The 25,434-nt window shown below is 30.9% G+C and overlaps 1 protein-coding gene across 1 annotated transcript in view; it reads left to right on the top strand.

The window, feature by feature from the left end:
* Nucleotides 1-1,853: 1,853 nt before the first annotated feature.
* Nucleotides 1,854-25,434, top strand: part of LOC107446192 (phospholipid-transporting ATPase ABCA3) — a gene marked incomplete in the record, with an annotated part of 116,358 nt that continues 92,777 nt past the window's right edge. The window contains 4 exon segments of the mRNA XM_071182298.1: nt 1,854-2,214; nt 6,611-6,829; nt 9,294-9,388; nt 11,048-11,194. Of these exon segments, the coding sequence (XP_071038399.1) occupies nt 1,980-2,214; nt 6,611-6,829; nt 9,294-9,388; nt 11,048-11,194 (696 nt within the window).

The following is a 25,434-nucleotide window of genomic DNA, read 5'->3' as shown; positions in this document are numbered from 1 at the left end:
AAAATTCTATAAATTGCATGACTGCTAATATTTGAATAAAATAAAAAGTATAGGCTTACGCATAGGCCGAGGATACTTCATCATCTGGTCTAACCAGTGATTAATAATCGCTTGTTTAAACAAACGAAATTGCTTCCTGTGCATTCGCCAGATAGGCGTAAAGGTTTGGTGAAATAATTCACTCATAATCGCACTTTTTTAAAGCTTTTCAAAATCGCCGTCAAATTTGACAACATACACTGAGTATAGCTCAAAAAAGAATGACCAACAAATGGTTTTTAAAAGATTTTGTTCCTGTTCTCAACAATTAACTTTTTCGGAAACAATATTTAAACAATAAAACTTTAGATACATTTCTTAGCTATTTCGATCTAGGTATTGTTATAACTATACTCCAATAATGCTTTTTTTCCAGTTGATTGTTTAAATGAAATGTGAAAAAATTACATTGTTGAAACAAAGAAACCAAACTATTGCATTAATCTTTCCAATATTGTGAACTGAAACTTATAAAAAAATAATTACACACTTTGTAAGATTTTATAGATGAATTAATAACATGAAAAATAGGTATAATATTCAGAAGATAGGCACACAATTCTTTTAAAATAATTATTTATAATTTACTTCTAAGCAAAAGATACTAATATCTGGAAGGAATAAGACTATTGGCACTAACTCTGTACATCACACATTTTTATCGATAGCTTAATTTTCTTTTGCATTGAAAGTACATCTCGTACCACGAAACTCAATTTTCTTAAAACATTTAAAAAATAGTTATATTTAGTTTAGTTACGTAAGAAATTAAAGAAAATACACAGAAGTTTACTTCAAATTCAATCAGAACCAGTTTACTCGGCAGGGTAGAGAACAAAAGTTTTATGGTTATTTAAATGATCTGGTTTACTAATACTTCCGAATGCCAAACGCTCTTTAGATTAAAAAGTGAAGTCTATCAGCTTAAGTTTGATGAGTTTCAGTCCATTATTTTGTAGAAAAAATGTCTAAACACGTTTTAAATGTACTATGTGTTTTTTTTTACATTGCATTATTAGTTAACTCAAATGTAGAAATCTAAAAATAGATTTTTTTTGCAACAAAATCTAACTTTTTGATGAAAATATTAAAATTTTAAACTTTATAAATGTAAACAGATGTTAGAAATTTTTCTTTTGTGAAAAATACTTTTACAACTTGTATTTAAGATTTAATCTTTCTCGTTTTTGAAAATGTAACGCATTAAGACTAAATTCATTTTTTAAATTTTACGTAGCTAAATCTAGATTTCTGGATCATAGTTCCAAAGGTTATTCTGTTAAAATGTCGCATGGTTTTTTGTAGTTTTGCTTTAAATTAATTTAACTGTTCTTTATTGCCAAAAATTATGTTAAATTTATGTCATAGTTCCAAAGGTTATTTTGTTAAAATGTCGCATGCTTTTTTGTAGTTTTACTTTAAATTAGTTTAACTGTTCCTTATTGCCAAAAATTATGTTAAATTTATGTTATAGTTCCAAAGGTTATTCTGTTAAAATGTCGCATGCTTTTTTGTAGTTTTGTAGTAGCTAAAAGTGTATGGATCTATGTTCATTTATTGTCATAACAAGTGATTATTTTGTCGGACGAGAAAGTGCTAATAATAAACAGAAACTGCTAGATATTCGTTTTAGAAAATTAAATAATTTAAATTTCTAGTATGCTTTTAAGATCTGATAAAAATCACCAAAAACTCAATGTAAATCTTGCATTTATTGTCCTTTTTAGAATAATTTAATGGATTCATTTTGTACTGTTATTGAACTATGAAGTTGCCTTATAGTTTGCTAATCATAATTTATGTTTCAGACAATGGCTAAAATAAGCAGCTTCCGGCAGTTCCTCATACTGCTTTACAAAGGAGCTCTTCTACGTAAGCGACATTATATCGTCACTTTTTTCGAAATCGTCATTCCTGTGTTCATCGCAAGCATATTTCCAATGATACAATCCGAACAGAAAGCTGCGTATATATTTACAGGGTCTGATAGATTCAAAAAATCAGGAGACTGGGAAGAGGGCAGAACTTACAGTCCTTATTCTCCTTTCGAATTTCCTGGCTTCTATGACATTTACTTCGTGTATACTCCAGCAGATAATGTGACGAAAGATTTTGTGGAAAGAGCTGTAAAAAAATACAATGAAAGTAATCCTAAACATTACACAAGGAAATGGGGTAAGTTTAAACGAGTCGTTAGTGTACACTGTTAGAAATTTCTTGGAAAAATGGTTAAATAACAATCGATTCAATTGTTATTTTACCATATTTAAACAAAACAGTCAAATAACCATAAATAAAACAGTATTCAAACAGCTTATTAATTGCTTTTCCCCAATACGGTTTAACAACCAGAATTTTATCGTGCCAAATAGACCCACCTAATGAAACCACTTAGTTCCTTGCAGCTGGGTGTATATTAAAGCCTGGAAAGCTAATCTGCCACTCTTATGACCCACAGAACGGGGGTTCAACTTCCTGCGTTGACACCACAATTTATTCTCCATTCCCTTCTGCACATGACGAGTTTCCAATGTTCTGCTCACCCTAATTTGTGACACTGGACTAATAAAGTGCATACTCTCATTCACGCATAAATGGCAACAAAATAAAGCTGCCTAAGACAAAAAAGTCTAGTATTTCCCATCTCTTATGATAGATGAAACAACCAGATATATTAATTAAACTACTTTCCCCAGTTCATTTGATGAAACACAACTCAACCACAACCTAATTTTAATAGCTATTTTCCAACGAAAAGCCTAGCTCCAATGTTCAGTTAAATTACTTCTTTACTGTTTTGAAACCATGCTAGTTGTAAATGGTTAAAACCTTATATTTCGTATTAATGTTTTTTTTTCCATACTTATTGTAAACGGTTTCAAAACTGTAAAGGTTAAAAAGTTCTCTATTGTAAACTTTATGGTTAAATGGAAAGACAGACTGCTGCCGGTTATTTTACCTTCATTTTAAAATGAAAATTGCAATAGTGTATGCTCTCAAGCTAAAGTAAAGATAACTCACTGTTTTCATTTAAATATGATTATGGTTTTAAATGATAAAATTCATTATATTCATGCGTTAATAACACAAGGAAATAGATAAAGAGGATCCGCTTGAATATATAAAGAGCTTCCGCTGCGAGCATATAATAGGAGACTTTTTTTCCTAATAATTGTAATACTAGTCCAAACGATCTTAACTCCACGCTACGGTAAAAAAGCTTAACTGCTAACTTGATTGATGAGCCTATCGTTTTCAATTAGTATTTTCAATTCAATTAATGAAGATTTCGGAGGTATAGTGAAGTTCGTTTGGCTATTTGCTTTATTTTAGTTCTATGAAATGCTTAGATGATAAGTCTTTAAAGATGTCTGGTGTTCATGATGACAAAAGTGCATTTTGTAAAATAAATTGCGATTTTATTTTAAATATTTTAATTTATCTGGATTTTTTTGTACTTAAATTTATTATTTCATAAAATATATGTATTTATGCTAATAACACCCAACATTACTCTTTTTGAATTACAGAATAAATTTAAAAAAGCGTTTGTCATGTAGACTTTTTCTTTTCTCTGAATTTACTATATGACAGAATTAAATTAACACGAGTAAATAAAAATATAACAGAAGCACTTTTTACGTACAATAAAACTGAAATCAATACTTGCAATAAACTAAATTGGGATAGAAGGTTTAGAATTCTATGGGAAATATTTTTCTAACCTAAATGAATGCTCAATATGAAAAGATTTCGGAACACTTACATAATTCGCTCATTATTTAATAATTTATTAAAGCTACATTTAATACTTTTTATCAGAGCGAAGCAAGAAAAACATAATTTTAAAACTAATAACTCAGTAAAAAGTAGCTCTCAGAGAAGTGTTTAATTCCTTCGTGTTATAACTATTATCCTCATTCATGATACAATAGTACGGAAATAAACAAAATTATAACAGAGGCACTTTTTAGTTTAGCTAGAGGGCGCTGGAAACGTTGCGCTAGGAAAAACTTTGTAAAAAATAGTCGCGAATCAACATCTGGGTGGAATTTCTTTAAGAATTATATCGTGGTTAATAATGAAACACATTTAATACTAAGATATAGCTCTGAATGAATATTGAAATTACATTATTTAATTACATTATTAAAACGTAGAACAGACGGTTCATAACAAACTGTTCTCTTTTAACTTGACGCTTCTCTTCAACATCAGCTGCTAAAAAGGAGCCATTTTAGCACTTGATCCTATAAATGCTTTAAAAATTTGTCGATTTTTTTTCAGATTGGTTTCAGGAATTTTTATCATTGGTTTTAGTATTTGTTACGACTCTATCAGCAAGAGCAATAATCTGTCGCTCTCTGAAAACTACCACTTAACTAAAATAACATTATTCTGACTCCATTTTTACAAAAAACATGACACTTTTGTTTACACAAAAATTTTGTTCTATATTATCCCCATAGCAATCGATGATACAGCTTACATACACTCAAATAGCAAATAAATAAAATCTAGTACTTTTAACAGTATTAGCCATTGTTATAAACTGCAATTGTTATAAACTACTAAACTTAAAATATTTAAAAGATAATGCTTGTAATGTTTGCTAGCGTAAAAGCTCCATTATAAACTCCTGTTTGTGAAAATTGCAACACCATGAAGGAATCGTCATAATTGAATGAAATTTAATACACAGTTGAGTGGTAGTGGTACAAATAAATGATTAAACTTTCAAGGCAAACAAACAATAACAAGAGATCAAAATCAGTATTTTATGTAGCCACCACGCTCCGCCATAAGTGTTACTACACGACGTGGCATGGAGTCAAGCAAACTTTGAATGTCTGTCTGAGGAGGAGAATTCCATACTGTTTGCATGTGTACCCAAAGTTCGTCTGTAGAAGCAACAGAGCGAGGATTACGAGCGAGACGCCGACCAACGAAATCCCACACATGTTCAATCGGTGACATATCCGGGGAATACGCCGGCCAAGGAAGAAGTTGTACCTGTCGCGATGCAAGGAAGGATTGAACAGTCCTAACAATATGAGGGCGGGCATTGTACTGTTGAAATACAGCACCTGGCAAGGCTTGAAGGAAGAGAACAGCTTGGGGCTGTAGAACTTCACTGATGTACCGGTTGCTGTTCAGATTACCCACAATTCGTAGCAATTGAGATCGTCCATGATATGCTATGGCACCCCAGACCATAACTCCGGGTGTTCGTCCACTGTGGCGTTCGATAACGCACTCCGGAAGATGGCATTCACCGGCATAGCGTCTGACACGAATGCGGCCATCATGGTACCTCAAATTGAAGCGAGATTCATCAGAAAACACGACACGCTGCCAATCAGCACGCCAGTCCCTATGCTGGTTGTCCTATTGCAGCCGCAGGCGGCGAAGGTTTAGCGTGAGGGGATCCTGTATAAAGGAGTCCTTGCGCGCAGTCCACGCTGCAGCAGACGTCTACGAATTGATAAAGCACACAATGAAACACCTGTAGCTATTGGCCACCGTGCTGCTAGTTGTCTAGAGGGAGCCGTACGGTCCGTTAGCGCAACGCCGAACAAGTGTCTATCATCACGAGCTGACGTGACATTTCGGGGTCCACTCCCAGATTTCCGAGTTGTCCGACACTCGTCCTTCCACTGCTTTCAAACACGCATCACTGTGCTGCTGTTACGCTGCACACGAGGGGCTACTGTACGATAAGATAATCCAGCTTCACGAAGGCCGATGATTCTCCCCTGTTTAAACCCCGTAAGTTGTTGAAATCTCGCTCTCTTTCGTCCAATAGGCATAAGTAATGACTAAGCTAACGTTTACCACTAGCAGATAACCATACTAGCTTTGCTACAACCGTCTATTTATTCGGATCCATCCGCCGTTCAGAGGGCGCTGCTCAGCATACGCATGCGCTACGGGTCTGAAATTCTAATCATTTGCATATCATGCTCTACTTAAGATTTCCTGAAAATTTCAGCTCACTCGCGTAAGTCCTTCATGGTGTTGCAATTTTCACAAACATGAGTTTAAATAAAGATGTTAATTGTACTCTCCTTATTATCAAATTTTTTATTTAATTTCTTTATTATCCAATTTTAATTATTTCTTTAAGAGTTCAGTGATTGACGCAGATGGTAAATGAGGGATGCATCTGCAACTTAGTATTTTTAAAGTCTTCTAACCATAAAACTGAACTTAATAATTTAAAATGAACGGTAATTGAAATAAAGAAAAATAAGATTTGCACCAGGAAGTAAGTTTAACGGAGGAACCGTAATATAATTGCCATATTATTATTGACATTAATCATGATTAATTAATTTTTATAATTAATTCCTGCCATTATGTGAGGCTTTTGATAAGTACCAAATATATTAACATAGGAACTGCTGCAGGTACTGCTGTAGGTATTATGGTAATAGTTTTTTTTTCTTCCGATGATGTTACCAAAAGTATTTCGTAAGTGACATCAAAAGTGTTTATGAACTTATAAACACAAATGTTTGTGTTTATGAAATCTTCTTTTCAAATTCTGAATTTTCTTTTGAAATTCTAGTAACTCAAGGTGTTGATAGCGAAGAAGAACTACAGAAATATTGCCTTAATCTGCTACTTGGTAAAAACAGTGTGAATATTCTAGGAACAGTTTTCAACAGCTTTCATCCATCTCAAAAAGAATTACCTTTATCACTAGACTACAAAATTAGATATGCCGATTATGGTAATTGGAGTAGGATTGAAACATCAAAGAAGTACCGAGCTCTTCATTATAATCGTTCACACCAAGAAAGTAAGTTTCTTCTTGTCATTTTATGTAAGGAACAATATTTTATTGTCATTAACTGTCGATTAGGAAGGTATATTTTTAAAAGTCTTTCGTTTTGTACCAAACAGAGTGCATTAATTTTTTTTTTACCGTTTTACCCATTGGCAAAATGGGTGTTGTTTGATGGAGTGCACTCCTTATTTGGACCTCATCACACTTTTCAACTGTGTTTAAAAGTAATAGTAAACAGTCCGCATGCGTCGTTATTGCTTGCGTGACAGCTGCTGCTTGATAATTTTTTTGAATTCATTTTTCATTTTTAATTTTGCTATGCATTAAGTTGGTGAGTTTATTTTTGAGATATGGGACCAGAGAGATCCCATAAGTACTTCTTCAGTTGTGAATAAAAGAGAATTTAATCATTTGGACGATATTTTTGTTTTTATTGTTTTAATTAAGAATCAGAGATTCTAATCTACAGTTTAAGCTGGAAAAAATAGACAGCAGCCATTTTGCCAATGGGCAACCTGTGATCACATTTTTGTCTAAAGTTGTAACAGTTAAACAAGAGACAAAAAAATTTAGTTTTTTTTCCTATAGTACATTATAAAAAGCATTGAATTTTTAATCTAATGATTGATCTTTTACATAGGTTCTGGGGACATTCTGAATTCTGATTAATTAGTAAAGATTATTATTAACTTTATTGCTCATTAACGTTATTGGCACCTCTCAAAAGGTGAGCAAGTTAAAAGGAGCTAATTTTGAATTCCATTATATGCACAAAACACTCACTACTTTTCTACGTAAATAGAATTCACATTATTAAAACCTTTTCATTGAATTCCTAGACATCAGATAATCTTATGCAGTAAATTTAGTGGAAAAACTGTCGGAGTTGTGTGCGTTACAGGATTTGGACAATTCTATAGTTCACGGGAAAGAAAGTAGCATCTTCTCCCTGAAATATTTAATAAAAATATGAATAAATACTTAGATGCTTTAAAAAAAAAGCAATTTTAAGAATGGATATGTAAGTTAAAATAAATTTACTTTATTTTTTTATTTTCCGTAAAAATGATAGTGCGGTTTTGTACATTTCGCCTTTAGTCATGTATCAAAACACTAAAAAAAATTCTAAAAAAACTTTTGCTCCATAAAATATAACTTATATATTGCTATGACTGCCATTTGTTAAGAATATTATCAAGTTACATTAATCTTGATATTATCTTAAACTACTTATTTATTAGCAAAACTGTCAGCTTTGTATGTCTTATAAGATTTGAGATATTCTATAGCTCACGTGAAAGAAAATAGCATTTTGTTCTAGAAAAAATATCATAAAAAAAATGAAAATACTTAAAATATTTAAAAAAAACTATTTTAGGAATGGGTAAACAAGTTTAAAGAATTTACTTTCTTTACAATTAAAAAATTTAACAAAACAATTTAAAGAATGTATTAAGAATTATTTTACAAAAACAATTTAAAGAATGTACTTACATGTTAAATTTTGTCTATAGCTCATATACATGATGTAAAAAAGCTTGAAAACGGTCAAATATCTTGATAAATGTACATCGGAAAAGTGAAATTAGACGCATTCAATATTTTTTAAAAGCTATCTAATGATACCAAACTCGATCTTTCACCCCCGCAACTGGTGGTGGGGTGAGGAGCTACTTATAAATCTTAAATATGCATCTTTTATTGCAGATTCATTTTTTATTTGCAGATTTTTATTGCAGATGCTGTTTTTTATTGCAGATTTAGGTTCTCCAGAAAAAAGTAACCCTATTTGAGTTATAGAGTTTATGCATTTTGTTTTACTGATATCGATATGACCGAGATAATTAATTTTGGGCACAAACTGTTTAAAATGGTGGTATTTCGAGACGCATCAGATTGAAAAAAAAAAGAATTAAAAAATTTCGGTGTTTTTTGTGAAAAACAAAATGGAAAAATCAAATTTTGTTTTCAAACGCATCTATTTTTATGTTTTTAAATCTGATGGGTTTCGCAATACGTATTTTATTCAATTTTATTCAATTTACAGCTCTGCATCTCCTTGTATTTTATTCAATTTAAAGCTCTGTTGCGAAGCAAAGTGCACAAGCCTACAACTCAAATAGGGGTTCATATTTAAGATTTAAAAGTTGCCTCTCCTCGCCTGGGAAAAGTCGAGTTTAGTATCATTGGATAACTTTTAAAAAATATTGAATTATGACTATTTTCTTATTTTCGATCCGATGTATATTTCTTGAGATATTTGACCGTATCCAAACTTTCTTACACCATGTATAGAGAAAATTAAATTACATTATAATCAATGTTTTCTTAGATTTTATTTAGATTATAAATTACCTACTTTATGTACAGATGAAATTTACTGATATCTTTATTATTGTACTACACCAACAGCATCAAATAAATACATCCGTACTAATGAAAATTTTTATAATTTTTACAGATTATAAAGATACTACTTTCCTTACATGGCAAGCATCTGTTGAAGAAACTTTTATCGATTCAAAAATGGATCCAAATAATCCGATAGATTATAAGGTTTGTTAAAAATAAAAATATAAGACGTTCTTATATAATAAAAATCATTTAAAGTTAAAAATAAACAAAATATATAAATTAACAGTAAACTAAACATGCAAGTTAACAATAAACTAAACAATTAACTAAACAATATAGGTAATCTTGAATTCTTTAATATGAGATCCAAGTAGCTGCAAAACCAATTGCAAATAAAGAGGAAATAATTTTTAACCACTCATCTCTTAATTTGTTAGTCATTGATGTTTTTTTTTATTGGCTGTTCTAAAAATGTTTATAATCTAGCAAATAAGATTATATAATACAGTTTTAGAAAAGCTCAGAATTTTAGATCAGCTCACAAAAGTTGCTTTTTTGACATAAATTTGACTCAAATTATTTCTAAGTATATATATATTTAAAAAAAATTTTATCAGTGTCAGGACGAATTAAGCATTACTCATCGGATGTAACCAATTTTATACTCGGAAGACTCTTTTTTTCTGGGCAGAAACTTTTTTCCAGAATACACAAAAGAAAGCGTTAAGTTTGTGTGAAAAGCTTATACTATGAAATACTTACATATGCAATAGGAAATAGAATTCACTTTCAAATTTTTTAGATGAGTGTTTATTTAATCACCTTCTTGGTTTAAAACACTGTGATTCCCATATAAGCAGTAAATTTTCCAGTGTATTGTTCAAGTGAATTGTTCCAGTGTATCCGAAAGCGTATAAAGTGTCAATTTGGAAACGATTCTAAGGTTAGGTTTGTTTTAAAAATTCCAAGTTTGTAAAAAGTGGAACTTATTAATTATATTGTCTAAATAATAATGAGAGTGTCTAAAGAGATTAATTATATTGTCTAAAGAGTAATGAGAGGGTCTAAAGAGATTAATTATGTTGTCGAAAGAGTAATGAGAGTGTCTAAGGAGATTAATTATATTGTCTAAAGAGTAATGAGAGTGTCTAAAGAGATTAATTATGTTGTTTAATTTTAAAATTGATCAGTACTGTGTGGGTTAATAATGTTTAAATCTTTGACGTAGATTGTACATTGGTGTCCCTTTTATATATATTTTTTTCTGACGCCATAATTACAAGCAAAATTATATAAAAACAATTCAATAGTTACTGAAAAATATGTTAGATTTTCGGAATTACGTTTGTACTAAAATATAAAATTCAAAAAAAAAAGTTTGAAAATTTTTTTTATTTATTCATATTCAAAAATTTGACAATAATTGATTTTGTATATTGAAGAAATTTTAAAGATGAATAACTGCTTCTTTTAGATCTAAATAACTGCAAATAAGTAAACATTTGATAAATTGCTATTTGGAAGTGAGCCGTGTTTGGAAAACTTTATCTTTACGAAAAAAAAGAAAGGATGTTTCATGCTGTTTTCTACAACCATAAATTATTAAAATGCTAAATATAACATTTTTCACTTATTTTGAGATAAACGAATACAAAATAATGAAAGAAGTATAAAAAATATGCTTCAAAAAATTCTGTGTTATAGGTTTTAAGGTTACTCATTTTATCTTTATAATTTTGCCTACTTGTCAATTTCCATCCAATGATATAAAACTACTTATTCTTAATTGTCTAATTTACTTAATGTATCACAAACGCTTAATTACTGTCCATATTTTAGTTATAATTTAAATCTCTTTAGGTGAGGTTGCAAAGATTTCCCATTCCAGATCACAGAAAAGCTTCATCTGGCCTAGATATTGTACCTATGCTTATTAACTATGGATACTTTGTTTTTATGTTAAATCTGATAAGAAGAGTCATAGAGGAAAAGTCCAACGGTTCGAAAGTAAGTAGAGTCTATTTGCACCAGAAATGTTTTATTAATCATTATTTTTTTTGTAAATCACCACCCTCAATGTATATTTTTAGAATCCTTGTTAAAAATAAAATTCTTAAGAGTTTGAACAGTTAGGATTGCTAATCAATATTAAGCACGTAAAAGAAACAATAAAATTCTGACGAACAACTAGTGAGGAAGGCAAAGTTATAGAATCAAGAAAAAAAATTTTAGGAATGCAAAGCACCGTGTACAGTTATAAAAAACCATGCATAAATATGAATAATAACTTTTGATCTAATGATTGGATTTTGATCTAATAATTGAATTTCGATTTAATGATTCGATTTTTTTGGATTTTTTAGCGGGTGATTTTACTTATGTTAATTAATTAGTGCAGAAAATATTAAGTTACGAAATCAGACACAAAAACGTATTTTCTCTGAGTAAACATACCCTTTTTTTCAACGGATTCGGATTTCTGACACCCAAAATTTAGGGGGTAGCCGCAATCTGATAAATATGGTTTCAATAGCTTGGTCAGTTGAGCGGTTCAAAGTATACTGCCTTAATAATAATTTTACTAACTAACTTTATAATAATGAACTTCCTTAATAATAATTAACTTCCTTAATAATAATTTACTCCTTAATAATAACTTTTCTTTTTGCGTATTTCGCCATATCTCTGGACTTTTTTTTAAGAGAATTAAAAGCGAATTAAAACATTCTTTTACCCACTTATAAAATTTATTTATCCAAAGTTAATTTCAGATTCAAAATAAATTTTAGGAAATATTCATTATTTTTTACTATTTTCTTTAATAATAATCGAAAATTTTTTGAATAGTAAGGTACACAATTTTCTACACCATTTTATTGTAATTTCAATTTTACATGGCGAATACAAAATAATTTTTTTTTACATGGCCATTGTAATTTTACATGGCGAAATACAAAATATAAGCGAAATTGGTTGAAAAGTTTCTGAGATACCGAATTTCAAAAAAGGTATTATTTTTAAAATTAAGGCAGTATGAACCTTAAATACTTCCTATTATATTTCCCAATTGGTATCCAAATTTCCAGTAAGTTTGCAAGCTAATTTTAAAATTTCTCGGATGGTGCCTTATCGTATTTCAGCATTTCCATTATGATGCCAAAGCAAGATTCAATATTTATAGTATACCGTGTTATTGTATACCGTGTTTTAAATTACCTATACGTTTACATTGATTTTGGAATCATTTCTATTGGTTCTAATATCACTTTGATGTTTGTATTTTGAGCTTTTTTCCTCAGAGCTATATTCTTTAACAGCCAATATAGTATTTGCAGCTTAAAGTGAAGATCTTTTTAAGGGAAAGTATTCTTACGTTTGCTGGACTTCTTTCTTGATGAAAGGAGTTTGTTTAAAAGCCAGTTCTACAAATTTTACTGAAGTTCGTTACAATTTCGAAAACTGGGCTCTTTTCTTGAAGACGAGTGACGCCCGTTCAAATCTAGTTCTTAATTTTACAAAAATTTCTTGGAGTGAAAAAAGTGTAATTTCTCTGGCTTAATTTTTAAGAAAAAGGAGAGAGAATTGTAAAGGTTGCCCACATTAAAAATGGACACATATAATAGTGACCGAAATATATTAGCAATAGCAAATTCACCGCTCAAGGTTATTAAGGAAGTTAAAGAGTGTTTCTACATCTATTGAGTATAACTGATTAATCAGTTCACGTGAGGATTATGATGAACGTTAAGTAGTCTTAGAGGGTTTGTCCAACTCAGAATAGATCAATTCGAAATTAGATTTTAAGTGGCAGAAGGTGAATGCACCGTTTTTTTTACTCGGACTAATTTACTAATTTACCCAGACACACTTGTCGTATTTCTTATGGAGCACTCTCACTGCATGCAATTCACACCTGCGATCATGCATTAATGATATTCATACATGCACGAGCCGTTAATATAGCATGTAGTTTCTAAACAATCAGACTCACGTCTGGGGTAATCAAATGCAGTGTGAATCGCTCTCACGATTATCTTTAATTATTTCATTAACAACAGTTGTTGTAGTTCATTTACGTCGCACTGGAGCTACACAATAGGCTATTGGCGACGATCTAGGAAACATCCCTGAGGATGATCGGAAGACATACCATCACAATTTTGGGTCTCTGCAGAAGGGATGTCACCTCCGCTTCGGTAGCCCAACGACCTGCACTCGAAGTTGAACACTTTACGGTAGAACAGTATAACGAGGACCAATACCGCACACCCTCGTACCCTACACAAACTGATCCAAGTGGTCACCCACCTGCACACTGACCGCAACCAGTGATGCTTGACTTCGGTGATCTTCTGGGAACCGTGTCTTAACGATCAGATGATATTGTTTAGTGTTTGGCGGATCTTGTACTGATGCGCGGCTGTACACGAAAATGTTTCCATAATTTGTTCACAGCTGCTTTTCCTGGATAATGTGTGCCATAAACAGAATCAATTTGACCATAACTGTTTGCGCTATCCTCACCTTCTGCCAATCGAAGTCGTACTATTGTACATTGTTCTGCTTCAGATGCATCTATCTTAGCATGGCTTTGAATTCCTTTTACTCATTCTACGTTGACTGATTGATCACTCATATTTAATTTTTCTGCGTACTTCAAATTACAGTTACTTAAAACTTGATGGATGGTGCTGCTTTCGCTACTATCTATTAAACCTTCTAATGCATATCTACATTTCACTTCGGAAAATCTAACATTTATTAATTTTATTGTGTTACTTTTTCAGGAACTTATGAAGATGATGGGAATGACAAACACAGTGTATTGGATAAGCACATTTTTAAACTATTTTATAGTGGGTCTACTGACAGTCTTAAGCATCTCCATAATTTATAAGTCTCCATTGAAAACTGGATTCGTCTTTTTAGCCAACACAGATTTTTTTCTCATATTTCTGATACTCCTGCTGTATATAATCAGTGCGATACTTTTTTGCATGACATTCACAATATTCTTCAATCGAGGTATAAAACGTTTATTTTCTTGATATAAAATTTGTTTTACAAGATCCGCAGTTTTTAAGATATTTTTAAACTTAGTGTGGCATAAGTTTGGTTGTAACAAATGTAACCATGAAAAAGCATTATATACAGAATATATTTTTCTTCTTCATGTATTGGGTAATCATGTGCTTTCATTAATGGTAATCATGGGTTTTTCTTTTCTTTTTGATACTGACAAACATTTAAAGAAAAACATTTTCGTAGAAAAATGTATAGTGAACGTTTGCTTATAAATATTTTATACATAGCTCTCTTATGTCTTTCAAATATGTACAACTTCTTTTCAATCTTTAAAAATGTTACACCAATTTTTATTATTAATTAATTAACACTAATTAATTAATATTAATTAAATAATATTAATTAATTAATATTAATTAAATTATATTGATTAATTAATATTAATTAATTAATATTAATTAATTAATATTAGTTAAAAAATATTAATTAATTAATATTAATTATCTAATGTTAATAATAAATATTTTACTTATTTTAAAGCAATATTTTTCTTAAAATTGAAAGTTTTTCTGTGCTTAAAATGATTATTTTCCTGTTAATGAGGTCTTATGATAATGATTTTTTCTTCTTCTAATTTTAGCTGTCTTCGCAATCATAGCATTTATAATCTTATGGGATACATCATTTAATTTATTAATGCAAAAGTATTTCTTGATGAATATACAAACAAATTACTTTGATTTGTCTCTGTCTGCTAAACTGGCGATGTGCTTGCTTCCAACTGGCAGTTTATTAACTGTGTTTGGCATGATATCTGTACAGAAACAATGGGGTAAGACTAAATTTTTTTCTTTAAAATATTGTGTAACACATTTCTATGTATTCTTAATAAAATTTACTAATACTCATTATCATAAGTACTAGTGCTATATCATAAATAACAGTGATACGGATTTTTCTATATAAGTTTGTTCAAAGAGGTTGAAACGAGTTTAAGACTCGCGATTGGTTGTGATGCAAAGCAAATGTTTAACCATCCAATTGTTATGCATCATCATATCTATACAATGCTGTTTATATATTTACGTGGTCTTGTTGTGTTTTTAATGTACAGGCCTCCTAATGTTAGGTTAATGTATAGCCCATCAATAAACTGAACAACCTAATAGAAAGAAAATAAAGAAGTTACCCAAGCAATAGCAGCCAAAATAAATAAGCTTCAAACTAAAGCTTGTAATAGAGCCGTGGTGGCTAAGGAGATGGAGCGTTTGCCTCCCAATGAGGTGAACCAGGTTCGAATCCCAGCCATGGCTGGTTGATGCGTATTCCGTACCCGGTTCGCACTGACAACAATGCTGACGTAACAATGCTGACAGTGGTAGATGGATCATCCGTTAGAGTCTCTTTTGCAGTCAGGTTAACCATGTGAGATTTTCTTGGTTTTCCTCTCCATGTAACGGAAAAGCTGGTTAGTTCCACCATAAAGTCCCTTACGAAGGAAAATTTCACCCTATACTTGATTTAGGAGTTTCCTTGTATTCTGAATTGCTTTCAAAATTACAAGGAGTCAGAATTGAACATTTGTAGTTGTAAACTCAAAAATATTGTCATCTGTTCAACGACGGTTATAAAATAAAATAAAACTAGCAATAATAATTAAAAAAACTGGAACACCTTGAATATTTTGATCTAATAATTCAATTTTCTCTTACAAGAACTCAATCTTAATAAATTAAAGTGATGACTTAATCCATACTAATTAATTAGTGCAGACAATATTTTAAGTCACGAACCTGACACAATGAACCTTTTCTGAATAAACATATGTTTTTTTCAACTTATATGGCTTCCTATACATCAAAATATAGGAGATAGCCGCAATAAGGGAAATATGGTCTCATTAGTTTCGTCAGGAGGATCCCTTAATGTTAGTTTTTCTTCTTGCTTATTTAGGCACATCTCGAGAACTTTTTAAGTAAACCGAAGCTTTTTTTATACACAATCATGAAATACAATAGTAGTTTTTAATAATTATTTGTTATTATCCTATTTGAGATCACCTCTTTAAACTATTAAGTTCGAATTCTTGTAGGTGAAAGTTCGATTCTTGAAATCAAAAGTTAATCAGAGTGTTCCGTTTTTTTCCCTCAGCGCACTGTACAAGATGTTCAGCAATAAGCTTAACAACTTCTCAACTTTCGTACATGGAAGAATACATAATATTTAATTAAAATAATTTGGAAATACCATAAGAATCGGTTAAAAGTGCCACCCTAGGGAATAAATTTATATCTCTCGATTGGTGTGGTAGATTACAAACTCGTAGAACATACTCTATTTTGTAAGAAAATACAACAAACGCACATTGATACGAATAATACGTCGTTACATGGGTTGTTTCGAAGCGTGGAAAGTTCTGTTTGTAGATTTTATTCGAAAGGGTACAGCTTTTCTTTTTTTGTGCTTCGTAAAATCACAATTTTCACATTGATATACGCAAGGTAATTGACATTTAATATTAAATCAAACATTCTATATTACTTTTTAACTTACTATTTTCTCGCATACACAAAATCTAGCGAGCGCAGAAATTTAGTTTTTGTTTAATTTATTATACCATTTGCGCGATATAAACCAAACTCTCAACTTTAGCTGTTCTACATTACTCTGTCAACAGTTTTATAGAGCAGGTAAACCCTCTTATTTTGTTTAACAGACATATCTAACCTTTTCATGATTACAGTTGTATCCTAACTAACGCTATGTCAATATATATAAACAAAATTTGCACGCGAATGAGAACCTAATATACAACCGGAACTGTTAACTGTCTCGTTGTCAATATAAATCTGCCCCTTCTTAAAAGGGGTACAACCGGTTCAAGTTACATATTGAACTCTGCTTTGTGTATTTTTGAGGAAGGGAGAAACCTCTTCGCACGTTTTAAAACCGGTTTTTTTTTAATATTCAGAACAAATATGAGGTAAATATTTACGTTTTGGTTTTTAGCTGAGCTAACAATTAACTTAGCTACGTCACAAACATAAAAGTTTACTACTGTTTGCCTAATATAGGTACTCTTCCGGCCCCAAAGTCTGCGACAGTCTAGTACTATGGAAACAAGAAGAGGGCATTTTTAGGGAAGGTAGCTTCGATGAAGAGGTCTCCTTTTCTCTCGCCGAAACCAGTCCTAAAGAGGGATCCCGCACCCCTACTTGAAATAATCATACCTTATTACCATAGTCACCGCCACAGCTCCAGACGAATGTCTGGAAGGACAAACAGTAGTAGTCTAATGGTAAATTTTTCACTGGGTGAAGATAGGTGAATATTTCACCAATTAGGTTCTTAAGCGCACATACTCATATAGTAAGAACAGTTCATTTCGAGGGTTATGAGACTTCTGCATCACGAGATTAGTACTTAGTGCCCAGCATGTCATTTCACGAGTTAAAAATTATAACTATGTGTTTTTGCACAAGTAATTCTGAATTTTTTGAAAGGAAGCATGTGAATTAATGATATAATTGATCATTTTTACTCAAGAAATATTCTTGAGAGGGCGAATACTGAGAAAAAATTTAACGTGGTACAGATGTGCCGAAATTGTTTATACAACCCATTAATTTATGCAATAAACTTTCTCCTAGCAATAATTAATTTTTTTTCGAATGTGGATCATATCTTTAAAAGAATATCTCTCAATCCTAAGAAAAACCAATTAAGAAGCATTTTGATGATTTTATAATAATTTATTTCAGATTTCTTTAGGTTTACTGCTAATTTGAATTTATTTCAGAGTTTCACGTTTTGGAGTGAATAATTTTTTAAATATAAATTTTAAAATCCAAAATACCTTCAGAATATAAAAATGTTTAATATCAGATTATATGAAATAAAAGAATTCTTTTAAAAACTTTTAGAAAATTGTTATTTATGAAGGTTTAATACTGAGTCTTAAATTTATCTAAAAACGATCGCAGAAAATAAATTCTTAATTATTTTAAACAAAATGGCTTTAAAATTTTACATTGAATTTTGCAATGATTGGATTTTTTCAACTGTTTTTTTATTAAATTTGTCTTTTCCTTGTTATTAAAATCTATTGCAAATCCACAAAGTTGGCTATTCAATGATTTCATTGAAGTACTTATTGAAATCATTGAAGTAAATTATTATTATTATTTTTTTTTACAGGGGATGGTTTTAGTTGGTCCAATATTACAGATTACGCAATCAGTCCTGATATAAATATGGCAATGGTTTTGGGAATGATGGTACTGTCGTGCTGTTTGTATTCTTTTATGCTTTGGTATTTTGACAAGGTTTGGCCATGGCAACCTGGTGTTCATCAGCCCTTTTATTTTATGTTTACAGTTAAGTGTAATATTTAGTTATAAACATTCTTGAGAAATATGAAGTTCCTTTATCTCAGAGAATCTAACGGCTTATTATTGTTATTAGAAAAGTTACTGGTGTGGTGTAAAACCTGAATTTGATGATTTAGACGCAATGAAAGGGAAAGATCAGGATGAAGAATATTTTGAAGAGGAGCCTACTGGAATTTCCCGGGGAGTGGAGATCAGAAATTTATCTAAGGTAAATACGATTAAATACGATACTAATTAAATACGATACTAATTAAACATATTGTTACATTTATACCGAACGTAAGGAATAAATTTATTATTTTATGCATTCTATTGTTATTTTTCCACAATTCTGTTTTTAAACATTTTATCCTTCTCATTTCGAATGTATTTCAATAATTTTGCAACTAAAATGACTTTAAGCGAATTCAGTGCTAGCTTCATGCATTTTGCATTGATGGTATAGTTGGAATTGTTATTTGAATAAAATGCATAACAAACAATTAGTCAATACCTATCGTAGATCATTCTTATTAAACACTTTACATCTAAAGTAATTTCTCTCGTGTATGAAATCAATTTGATGCTACAACGACTAGAATTTTTTTTAATTATTGTAATGTTAAGAATTTTTTTTATTTGTTCTTAATTAACATTTTTTCTTAAACATGAACATTTTTTTTAAATTGTTACCTATCTATCTATTTATTTATCTAAATAAATAAATAATCAAAGAATAAATATTTATGTTTTTCGTTCCCTAAAATACTCGTTTTAATGTTATGCTAATATCTTAACAATTTGTCAATCTATTGGTGAGATCTCCCTGATTTGCAAACTATCAGTACTCGACCAATCAGGGAGATATCCCAGTTTGGCAATAGTAAGTTATAGCAGTTAAAAAAATGTGTGGTTTCAAACTTATACTCTGACTCAACTCGTTCGGCTGGTAAAGTGATAATATTGTCACAAAAATAAGCAGTGTATAAGTACTAACAAATGTAGGTATAATGACTGTTGTTTTCAGTATAATGAAAAAAAAGTAGCGTAAATTCATGACAAATTCAAATGTAGTCAGTATATTATAAAAAATTATAGTTCTTCACATTATTATTCATTTTACTAAATTCAAATCTGCCGTCTAATATTATTTTGGCTTGTATCTCATTGAGGTGATGGAATTTCATTGTCTAGGATCTTCTTTGGCTCGTGACTTGATTTTCCCTTGCATTTTTGATTTCATTCGTTTTAAAATCTTTGGTCTCAGTGCTTTTTTTAACTTATCAAATAAATGAAGTCAATTGAAGATGATAGATCAACACTATCCAGGTGAGATGGATATTTTCAATTTACTGAAGTGTCAGCAAATGTTTTTGGACAAATTGGAAGCGTATAATCAAGTACTGTTTTACAACTGGAGGGAATATTGTAATTAGAAAAATTTATGTGCCAATGAGCTTGATTGAGCACAAGAAACTCATCGAAAAATACTTGAAGCATGGATTAATCTGCTGGGACCTCAGCCCCATATTTTCTTACATTTTAGATTTGCCGTTTCGTGACATCCAAGTTTTTTAGGGGTTAAAAAAATATCCGCTGGGTATAACAGTTGAAACAAGACAATAGTGTGTAGGACAGAATTCGACGATCGATTTGAGTTATGAACAAAGGAGTTTTACAAGCATGGCTAATGCAGCACTAATGGAATATTGCAGCATAAAAAGACTCCGGGCAATAGATCTGAGTTTTTAAAAAAAATCTTGTGAAAAATCACTTATCTCGTCATTTATTGAATATATTTAATATCAGCATCTATATAAAAATCGTATTTTATGTAAATTGCATCAACTGGTTTCTTAGGGATTTCAAGTGAACTTTCAGACGAAGATGGAAGTCAAAAATTTGTCTCTAAATATATACCAAGGACAAATAACAGCTTTACTGGGTCATAATGGGGCAGGAAAAACTACTACCATCAACATACTTACTGGTAAGATTGTTTATGAATTAATAAACACTTTATGTAACCTAAACTTAAAAATATTTTCACTTTTCAGTATGCTTGTCCCCATAGGTCTCCTTCAATCAGTTTAAGCCTAAATTTGAAAAAAAAAGAGCTTTTTTTGCCCTGAATAATGAAACAAATGATTTTTTTATAAATATTCTTTGAGAATAAATTTAAAAACAACAATATTCAACTTCTTAGATTGAATTGTGTGCATTATTAAGTAATATTCAACTACTAGATTCTAGAACTAGATTCAATTCTTTTTTGAGTGGTTATTTGAGTGATATGCACCGAAGAGCCATTACATTATGACTACCCTGCTAATAACATGTAGGACCACCTTTAGCCCTCAAAACTGCCGGCACCCGCCGTGGCATTGATTCCACAAGATGCTGATAGGTAGTCTGAGGTATCTGGTACCAAGCGCTCACCAATTGGTCCTGCAATTCCCTCACATTGCGAGGGGGTAGCCTGGCAGCACGAATTTGGTTTTCCAAGTAGGACCACAAATGCTCTATTGGATTAAGGTCAACTGAATTTGGGGGCCAAGACATGACTTGAAAGTCACTGGAATGTTCCTCGAACCAATCCATGACGATTCGACCCTTATGACATGGTGCATCATCCTGATGGTAAACGCCATCCCCCGCAGGAAAAACTGCTGCCATGAATGGGTGAACTATGTTCATGTAGCTTACAGACGTCAGGGATTGTTCTATGAGGATTATATGTCCTAATGTGCCCTATGAAAGCATTGTTCCTGGGCGAGAAACCATGAAAACCTGGGCGAGCCCATTGTTATAGATGGAGGGTGGTCATAATGTAATGGCTCTTCGGTGTATATATAAAAAAATTCTAAATTACATATTGTATCAATATTGTAACATATTGATGATTTTTTATTAGTTAAGTAAGTAAAACATGTTTTTTTTTCTTACGTGCCTCTTTCTACATTATCAGCAGAATACCGATTATACGACTCCCAAAGACATCGAAAAATTGAAATAGGATAATCAGGGGACCTTTTTAAATCGCTTTTGTAAGAGCGAAATTCTAATCTAATTCTTTTTCTAAACCTAGATCGAAATTACTCAAAACAATCAGTGAAAATAATAGATTTAAGAAAACCTTACTCGTGCTTTATTTTTTAGCATAAATACAATAAGGTATAAAATAAGAAAATAAATTATTGATACATTTCTTTTCGGAATTGTCGTCACAGTATCTGTTAATTGGATTAAACTGAGTTGAATGAGGGTTCTTATGGCACAAAATCTGAAGATGAAACAGTAATTGGATAACTTTAGCTGATATTAATGAAATGTGAATCGGAATGTGTTAAACATGCACCGAAAGAGGTGTCGAATATTCGATCGATTGGATGGTCTGTAGTCGAATATTCGAGGTTTTAGTGTAAATGATATTTCTTCAAAGTTGCTATTGTTTGTTAATCATAACAAAAGTTTGTGTTTACATAAATAAAAAAGAAACATTAATTTAAAATCAAACTTACAACAAATTTTAAATCTCTATGAATGATTTAAGTATTTTCCGCTCCCCCTTTTTATTCTTAAATTAAATGATTCGTAAATTTTTTTTTCTTTGTTCTGATTCGTACTGTATTTAGATTTCATGTTGAATTAATTCATGTATCCCATTTCGTGTATTTAATTAGTATTTTTTCATGTAATAAATAAAAGCTCAATTCGCATTTTTGTTTTAAAAATTAAAATGGATCATGTATCCAGGTTCATTTTTGGATTTTAATTAGATATTCCTAACTATTTATTCTTGTTTTAGGTCTTTATACCCCTTCTAGTGGTTCAGCATCAATTAACGGCGTGGATATTTTGTCTGATACTCATGGTGCTCGACGGGGGCTTGGTGTGTGCCCACAACACAATGTTTTATTTGACACTTTAACTGCAGAAGAACATTTAAAAATATTTGCTGGGGTAAATATTTAAGATAAAGCTTCATTTATGTTCATATTATTGAGTAAATAATAAATGAAATTAGCTTTTGTAATGAGTAGAATACACTAAAAAATATCTCTGGATAACTACAGTAAAAAATAATTCTGGATTTTCTCAGTATGTTTGACAGTTTGAAGATGTTTTGTTGACTAAATGGTTTTTCTCTTTGATAATTAACAGATTAAAACCACCAGTTCTAATTCTTGTTCTTACCCTGCAGTTTCGCTTACTGTCTGATAACTTTACCTTTTTTCAAATAATTTTTTTAATTATTTTCTATATTTGCTCTTCTCAGCCATTCTTTTATGGTTTTGAACCTGCAAATAAATAAATTAAACAATCAGATAACTGCAATCTTATTTCATTGTCAAATTGATATTATGACCTTATTATGTTTCTTTAGATACATTGAAAAAATTTTACGTTTGAATATGATTTCAATAAGTAAGGCGTTAAAAAAAAGTTTTTCTTCATAAAAAGCAATCAAGCTGCTTCGACTAAGGGGATAGAGCATACTCCTCCTATTGGTTTGGAGGGGTTCGAATCCCAGTTGTGACTGGTCGTACGAATTCTGCTCCCGAATAGCTCAGACCACAATGCTGGCGTAAAATATCCGTATTTAGTGCAAATACAGATTTATTTCATAACTTTCACAGAGCAAACTTGAGTGGTAAAAATCCGTTGAGACTACTATTTTCTTTTGGTACCTTTTGAGGAGGAAACTTGTTTTTGTATTTTTAAAAGCTCTTGCTACTATAGATTTATTTTGTAACTTTCGAAGGAAACTTTTTTCATGTATGAGTAAGAACTCTTTGAGGTTACGGATTTACTTCGTAAGTCTTACAGTTCGCACATCCAGTCCAACTGCTGGTCTGAAATCACAAATTTTAGGAGATTCCTTTTTTTTCTTCACAGTGTATGGATTTTCGTCACCCTCTTTTACTCTCTTCAGTTGAATTGATTGATGAATTGATTTGAGAAACTTTTTATTTTTATTTTTATAATACTTTAAATGTTTATTTTTAAAATTTGATAAAAACTATAGTAGCAGGAATGCTTTATTATCGCAGAGCCCAACATGTATATTGGTACCGGTGGTTTTCTCAAACTAGTTTTAACTGTATTATCGAATTGTTTATAAGAGTGAAATAGTTTCTTTTTATTTTCGTATCATATGCTTAGATTCCGGGTAGTTAAGGTATGATATGTGAAATTTTCCTGGACAGGCAAATAAAAATCAAGTTGTGATATTTCTTGAAATATTTAACCTTATGTAGATATTATAACATATTATTAGATGTTACGTAGATGCGTAACTTATGTTGTTTTCAATTATGAGCAATTCTTCCACACCAAATCTATTTTAAGTGTTCTTCCGTAGCTTTTTGGAGATTCATCTATTTATTCAGAATCCCCATTAAATCTCAAAATTCTTGGTAATAAGGTAACATTTTTGAACGATGAGAAAAATGTGAACTTATAAAACTCCGCTAGACTTAATTTCTAAAAATATAGGTGGTAATAAGGAAGAAAAAGTTTTATATTTCAGACAAGTGTAGTCAAAATTAATTTAATTGTTTAAAAAGCTGCTATGCTAGTTTTAACATCTTATCCGAGAAAAATCATCAAAATTAAAAAATTTCGGCTAGATAAATAATTAATTTCATTCTTATTTTGAAAATTCTAGATTTTCGAAAGATGCAAATTACCTAATTAAATTTTATGTGAAAAAACATTCACTGTTATTTGATCGAATTTAGTTACATTTTTACTTGTTTTTTTTTTAATGAAAATTAAAACTATTCCAATCTATTTGTCTAGTTAAAAGGGGTGCCATGGAGAAATCTTGAGTCTGAATCACTTAAAGTCTTGGAAATTTTGAAGTTTACCGAGAAAAGATATGAGTTGGTGAAAAATCTCTCAGGTGGAATGAAAAGAAAATTAAGTCTTGGAAATGCAATTGTTGGTGGTTCAAATGTAAGTTTTATTCAATTTGTAAGACAATGATAACTGAGACTTAATTAAATTGAAATTGCACAAGCATCAAAATATTGTTCGTAAAATAGATAAGAAATTTTGTAGATGTTTTTCATTAACAGCATACATTCGAGCAAATTTTCCTTTTCATTAGTAACTATAATAATAAACCTACAAAGCATGCCAAATTTCAACACTGCAGTTACATTCCTACGGCCTTCACAGCAATCCACATGTTCTATAAGCTTATCATTTAATTATTTTGAACTGATTATGAACTGCTAACATTTTTAGTACATTGTACGCTCTGTACATTTATCTACATACCTAAGAAGTTCCAAGCTTTTCGCCTTATTGTTTTTAATTATTAAAATAAAATGTAACGTTAGGTTTAAACCTAAAAACAGCAGCGTTGGTGGATTTTTACGATTTTTCAATATAGAGAGAAACTAAATTATCCAATATTTATTGGAAACCTGGAAAAATTACCGGGTTAGATGAACAACAATAAGACTCTAACTTGTGATCTGTCTTCTGACATTTTGTGATAGTATTGTGATCAGTGCGGGCCGAACGCAATATAAGAATAAACTACTTATCACCGGTATTCAAACCCAGCGTCAAGAGTTCAGATACTTTTTGGCATTCTACCCAAGCATCATGTATATGCATTAAAAGTATTTTAATTATGTATGCATTTTTAATTTACCTTCATAATTTACGTCAATTGCTTGTATAATTACTTGTTACTATGCATAATTTAGAATAAATTAGTTGTTACCTCCGTGGTGTGGGGAGTTTAATCTTCAGCACACCACGACCTCTGCCGGAGTATGATAATATGTTCAAAGGGCTGGGTGTTTGATTGGACTGCACTTTGTCCGATTTTGT

This window comes from Parasteatoda tepidariorum, chromosome 6 (assembly GCF_043381705.1).
Source record: "Parasteatoda tepidariorum isolate YZ-2023 chromosome 6, CAS_Ptep_4.0, whole genome shotgun sequence".
Classification (NCBI taxonomy): Eukaryota; Metazoa; Arthropoda; class Arachnida; order Araneae; family Theridiidae; genus Parasteatoda; species Parasteatoda tepidariorum.
The sequence above is the reverse complement of the archived record's forward strand: the minus strand, read 5'-3'. Positions and strand labels throughout refer to the sequence as shown.